The sequence below is a fragment of the Pygoscelis adeliae genome, unplaced genomic scaffold (assembly GCF_000699105.1).
Source record: "Pygoscelis adeliae isolate BGI_AS28 unplaced genomic scaffold, ASM69910v1 Scaffold114, whole genome shotgun sequence".
NCBI lineage: Eukaryota > Metazoa > Chordata > Aves > Sphenisciformes > Spheniscidae > Pygoscelis > Pygoscelis adeliae.
In genome coordinates, this window is record NW_008824587.1 from 3,894,735 (window position 1) to 3,900,917 (window position 6,183).

The 6,183-nt window shown below is 59.7% G+C and overlaps 1 protein-coding gene across 1 annotated transcript in view; it reads right to left on the minus strand.

The window, feature by feature from the left end:
- The window catches only part of ASS1 (argininosuccinate synthase 1), a 41,387-nt gene that overhangs the window by 20,164 nt on the left and 15,040 nt on the right, over window positions 1–6,183 (minus strand). Inside the window, exons 7-10 of the mRNA XM_009322184.1 lie at window positions 5,927–6,011; window positions 4,707–4,771; window positions 728–859; window positions 377–509 (exon numbers count right to left, since the gene is read on the minus strand). Coding sequence (XP_009320459.1) covers window positions 377–509; window positions 728–859; window positions 4,707–4,771; window positions 5,927–6,011 — 415 coding nt within the window. The remainder of the gene's footprint in view (window positions 1–376; window positions 510–727; window positions 860–4,706; window positions 4,772–5,926; window positions 6,012–6,183) is intronic.

The following is a 6,183-nucleotide window of genomic DNA, read 5'->3' on the forward strand; positions in this document are numbered from 1 at the left end:
GGAAACCCCCCCCTGCAGCCCCCGGCAAAGCCACAACCCGCAGTGCCCCTGTGTGGGCTGCACACCGCATAGCACGGCCCGGACCCTCCCATCCCCTCCCGCAGCCCCCCAGGACCCCGGCGGCCAGGGCCACGGCACCTCGAGAGCCCCCCGTGCCATGCAGCCCTGCGCTTCCCCGCGCCGGTGCACGGAGAGAGGTCTCTGGCTTCAAACCCCACCGCCGGGATGGCCATGCTGGCAGCTTGGGTGCTCCTGTGCCCCATATCCCGGCGTGCTCCGGTCCCCATGGGGTGAGGAGGGCAGGCGAGATGGAGGGGGTCAGAGGGGAGAGCTGGGGAAAGGCGGTGTTGGGGGGGACGAAAGGACGGCGACTTACAGCCTGTGAGACATCCAAATGTGTTGGATGGGACGAAGCGGTGGCACCGGGCTGGGAGCGATGCCGGGAGCATCCCCCACCACCAAGCCCTCATGGAAGGCGGCGTCACCTCCCGAAGGCAGGCGTGGAGCCCCTTCGGCACGAAAGCGGGCAGAGTGTGGGGTCGAGCTCAGCCCTTGGCACGAGCAAACCCATCTTTTTCCCCGTGAGTAGCCTCAAAATCCACATCTGAATTTTACAGCCCTGAGTGGATGTACCAGCGGGACCCGCAGCCTCCGGTAGCAACGAAGGAAGAGGATGAGGAGGGCTGGGAGGATGCCGCAGCGGCAGGGCAGGGCGGAAGGACCATACCGTTGTACACCAGCTCGGAGAATTTCAAGGCGAGCCCCTGCTTGATTTTCCGTACTTCCCGGTCCATGGTGAAGGCCTCGATATCTAAATGCGCATGGTATAGGATCGTTCCCGCTGGGGTCTCATAGATACCTAGCCATTTTTCCAGGCAGGGGGAAAAGCAGAAAAAGAGAGAGAAATGAATGAGACCAAAACTGTCAGCAAATGACAAAAAATAATGATTTGGCTGACAGAAGGAGCTGTGGTCGAGCGCATTCAGTCCCAGCTTGCCGTAAAATGCATCTGTCATTATATTCATGCTGGGGCCGAGACAGTCCACTCCGCACCTTGCGGAGAAAATTTCTAGATTCCCCTCTTTGAAGAGGCACTCTGACGAGGCTAAATGACAGGGTTTGGGAACCGATCCCCCCACCGATCCATGCCCAACGGTCTGCGGCTGAAAACCTGTAATTAAAGGAACGACGCGGGGCACAGGCACGGGGAGCGGAGGGCCTGAAATACGCTCCTCTCCCCTCGGCTGGCGAGAAAGAGCCCCACGTGTCCTCTGCGAAGCAATGAGGCTACCTGGGGGCTGAGAGGGCAACCTCATTTGGGGCTGGCAGAGCCCCCCTCCCTTCCCACCTGCGCCCCCGTTGCACGAGGCCTGGGGATGGAGGGATGCTTAATTATTTCGGCGATGGGGGCTAACGCTGCGGGCGAGCTGCTCCCTTTGTTCCAGCTGCTCGGGGCTTATTTGCCGCATAACATGTTTACTTGGTGTTTAAATACGAGGGTGGCCATGCGGTGCTCCGCTCCAGGTGGGATGCGGGTGGAAAGCCGGTGGGGGAAATGCTGACTTAGTCTGGCAACGAACACGCGGCGGGCAGGGCTGTAACCTGCCCGTGGCCAGGGCTGCTCCACCAGCACGTCCCTGTCCCCTGCCCGCCCGTGGGGACGGTCCCCTCCCAATGCCAAGCATCTGTGCTATGGCATGGCCATATGAATGGCAAAGGGCACCCACACGTTGGGTTTTGCTGGCACAAAAAGAAACCCCATAGAAAACTGTCCCCGCCAAAGGGGATGCGTCCCCAACCAGCCCCAGCCCTGCGAGGGGTTGAGGGGAGCCTGCAGGGCTGTCAGGGGGCCTCAAACCTGCACCGGGCTCTGCCCGCTCAGTGCCCTGGAGAGTGGCACAGGCTGAAGCGGGGTCCCATCCTGGGGTGGCCCCAGGTCCCGCCGACACGGAGGAGCCCTGTCTACCACGGCAGCTCAAGCCACTTCCATCAAACCTCATCCTTACCAGGGTCCGTGATCTCAGCATCCTACAGGCACGGGACAGGTCTCTGTCCCAAAGGAGAGCCACCCCCTCCTCTCAGGCCACCCCAGCAATGTTGCAGCCTGGTCCCCGGGGGCAGGTCAAGGGGTGCTCACTGAGCACCCATCCCCACGGAACTGCGGGAGGAGACAGGCGAGTTAACACCAAAAACCAGCCATCGCCACAGGCACGGCAGTGGCACAGGGGTACGGAGGGCTGCTGCAGACCCTGACCACGAAGCTAACGCAATTAATATTCACTCTCCTTCCCCTTAGGAGGTATTAAAGCAAATTTGGGCTGACCAAAGGTTTGGGTTCGTGTCTTGACCCCCACCTCCTGCCCATCTGCACCCCTACCCATCCCGTTCGACCTGATGCTAAAGGACCGGGGACCGGAGCATGACAGCCGGGGTGGAGGGGAGGGGAGCTGATAGCCACGCTCCCAGCCCTGCCACCAAGACAAGAGACACCTTCAAAGTGACACTCGCAGCGTCTCCAAGTGTCTATTTTCATCTCCCCGTGTTTACAGGAAAAAGACAGAGGTGTCAGCACTGCAGCCTGGCGAAGCTTCAATCCCCCCGTAATTACCGCTGGGGAAGGGGGGGACCGGAGCGGGGGGGGGGATGGGGGGGCCAGCCAAGGAGACAGCTGCCACTGCTTAAAATTTTCTAATTTGTAACCTCAGCTGTCAGTTCACCTCCATCTGAGCAATTTTGCTGTGTTGAGTGCGGGCTGTCACTCCCGACAGCATCCGTGGGACAGGATGGGATGCAGTGGCTTCCCGAGGGGAAGGGGAGGGCAATGCTGCCCATGGGAAGATGCTGCCCAAATTTCCACTGCTGGTCCAGAGCTGAGGCTGAGCGTGGCCTAGTACGGGTTCATTGCAGCGAAAGGTTTTTCTGCTTTCCTCTTCCATCTGCTCAGCGCATCGAGGGGAGGAAAAGGGAAAAGGAAGGAGGAAAAGCCCCAGCCTAAGGCAGCGCTCGGCTCTTTTGGCAGCGGCCGTCCCCTCCTTCCTGCTTCCTCCCCACTGATTTCATTTACTTCACTTAATTAGCCCCCCTTTGGAGTTAAAAAGATAATTTGATAATGAGGATGTGAAAAGGCGGGAGAGGCAGGGCTGGGCTCCTGCTCGCAGCCAAGAGCCCCCGGCCAGGCCGTGGCCCCCCCAGCCGGCTGCAGTGCTGCTCCCCGGCACCCTGTAATTACCCACCCTCCTCCCACTAAAACAAATACGGCAAAATCGAGTTAATAGGGCTTAAAAGGCTGGCGCGGGCACGCTCAGCTCACCCCTCGCCCATTAGGCCTTAACGAAGTTCAATTAGGAGCTTAGTAAAAATCAATGCAAATGAATTTTTCTCTTCCCCAACTCCCTGGGTCCAGGAGGTGAGGGAGAGGAGGCACCTGGCGGGAGCCTTCGCTGCCACCTCCATGGCCGTGGAGGGCTCTTGCTGTGCTGCTGACTGCCCGTGCCTCAGTTTCCCCTGCAGAGGGGGGGTCCCCGGGGAGAAGGCGTCCCTGTGCTGCCCCGAGGAGCCCCGAGGTGGTGGGAGCAAACAGCCACTGGGGCCACCGCACACCGCTGTGATTTAAGGGATCGTCTCCTCCCGCCTGCGAGCCCAGGTCCCATCTCCTGCCCTGTTGACCCTAACCCCAGTTGGGGTCCAAAAAGCTCCTGCAGAGCGGTGGTGGGGCCACCCCGAGCTGCCCTGCACCCCAAAACCCCCGAGGGGGGAGACAGGTACCGGCAGCACCCTCCTCCTCCAGCCCCCTCCCGTCCCAGCTCTCCATCTCTCCTGCAGAGCATTTCTCGGAGCAGATTTTGGAGAGGTTTCTGCTAATCCCAAGGAGCAAAACCGGGGGCAGGATCCTGCTCAAAGCAAGGGGGAAAACCCGCCGCCAAGGTCTTGCCCCCGCGGTGCGCGCGCCCCCGCTGTCCCCAGAAAGCCTGGTCCTCCCGCGTCTGCCGGTGCACAAACACGGCGGTGATCGCTTGGCAATGTCACACAGGAGAAAGACATGACAGTTAAATGGGGTTTAGAGAAATTATTAAATGCTGGAAGGGTCACTAGAGCATGTCAGTGGCTCTTAAAAAAATAAAACAGATTTTGACAAATTACTCAGCATCCTGCATGCAAATGCACAGGCTGGTGTGTGCGGTTTGGGGTTGGGTTGGTTTTTTTTTTTTTCTTCTTTCAGTTTTAATGGGATTATTCAAACTCAGATCAAATGATTTGGGGTTTTGTTTCTTGCTTTTCATGGCTGATGCTCTTGCAAAGGGGCCGGTGCCCTGCGGTGGGGAGGGAGACCGCGGGCTGAGTCTTATCAAAATATTTGCCGATGCCCTGCACGAAGGGCAAGTTTAAAGGAAGAGAGCATCTAATTAGATATTAACGAGATTTAAAACAAAAGAGCAGGGGCAAGGAGATGGGAAATGATTATGAGCCCTCTCGTTATTTACACTGGCAGCAAGCGGGCAGCTGCCTTCATTAGAGACCAGTGAGAACTCCCTGTCACAGGGAAATCTCGGTCAAAAGCTGATGGGAAGGGAGCGGTTAAGGGCTGCTGGCATGGCCTGAGCCAGAGCACTCTGGCGATGCTGAGCATCCCCCACGTCCCACCGGGGTTTTCCCTTTTTTTGCTGTTTTTAGGGCAGGGACAGCACCGCTGGCCGGTGGCCGCTCACCTCTGGACTTCATCCCGACGAAGCGGTTCTCCACGATGTCGATGCGCCCGACGCCGTGCTTGCCCCTGCGGAGGAGAAGGGAGGTTGCAGCAGCCCCAGCCCTGCAGCGGGACGCAGGTGGCCACGAGAAGTGGGTTGAGGCAGGGGGACGACGGGGGGCAAACCCCAAATGACAGCATGGTGACCGTTGGTAGTGACCCCCGAATAGGACAAGTGACAAGGAGATGGATTTTTCTCGCCTTTTCCCCTCCTCTTTGCTGTGCCACCAGCCTCTCCATCCTCGCTCGCTGCTGGGGCTGGCAGTGCCGCAGGCAGCTGTGGCACCTGGGACACTTGAAAATAAACCAGGCAAGGGGAAGGGGACAGGACACGCCGCAGCTGTATTCCCGATGGACTAAGTCATTTTAAAACCACTTAATTAACATTTAAAAAGATAGCTACATGGAAAAGTTCATTCCCATTCAGCACCGGGAAGATAAAGGCAGAGGCACAAAGGAGGACGGCCGGGGACTGGGTGGCACTTGGTGTGGGGTGGGAGGAGCGGGTGCCCTTGTGGGCGCTGCCTGATTTTTTAGGCAAGCCCCTGGGGATGGCTCTGCCCCGGTGGCAGCAGAAACCGGGCAAGGGGTGGCACAGGGCACAAAAGCCCGAAGGAGCTGCCGCTGCGGAGGCAGGGGTAGGACAGGGCCAACGGACGCAGCCAGCACATCTCCGTGCCCCAAAAAAGCCAACTCTCCACCCAAAAGGGACACTGAGCCCCCTCGGGCAGGCAGGGCGAGGCAATGCCCCCTGGGATGCAGGAGCTGGGCGCCTGGGGCTGAGCTGGGAGCAGGGGCAAAGGGTGCCCTTGCAGGCAAGGGGTGCCTCAGGGCTGAGCCCCCCCGCCGTGGGCAGGGCAGCCCTCGCCCAACCATGCGGCTGGGGCAGACGGCAAATGCACAGGGGGTTAATAAGACTTCTTAGCCCTTCTCATGCACAGGGACCATAAACCTTAAATACCCCCCCGCTCCTGGCCTCGGCGCCCAGCTCTGCTTGCTGGCATGAATGGCACAACTGGGACCCAACTGGGACCATCCCATCCTCACGCTGCTGACCGCCATCCCTGGGCTCATCGGGACGCCCCTGCTGCGAGCATCCCGCTTTCACCCCACCCTGGGGACACTGCCCTTGTCCCCGCTGCCAGCCGGCGGGCAAATGGCAGGGGACAGCATGGCACTCACGCGATGTCGTTCAGGTACATGAAGAGCTCCAGGGCCGAGCAACGAGTGGCTCCGTCCCCGGCGTTGGTGACCTTCACAGGGACACCTGCAGAGGCGGGGAGGGAGGACGGGCAGGATCAGCCGGTGTCAGGATCCCCCCGGAACATCACCCCGCGGGCGTTAAATAGATGTGACAGATATGAACTCTAAATAACTTCTTAAAAAGGCATATCCAAGCTGGTGCGGGGGGGAGGCGGGGGGAGGCGAGGGGAGGGGGA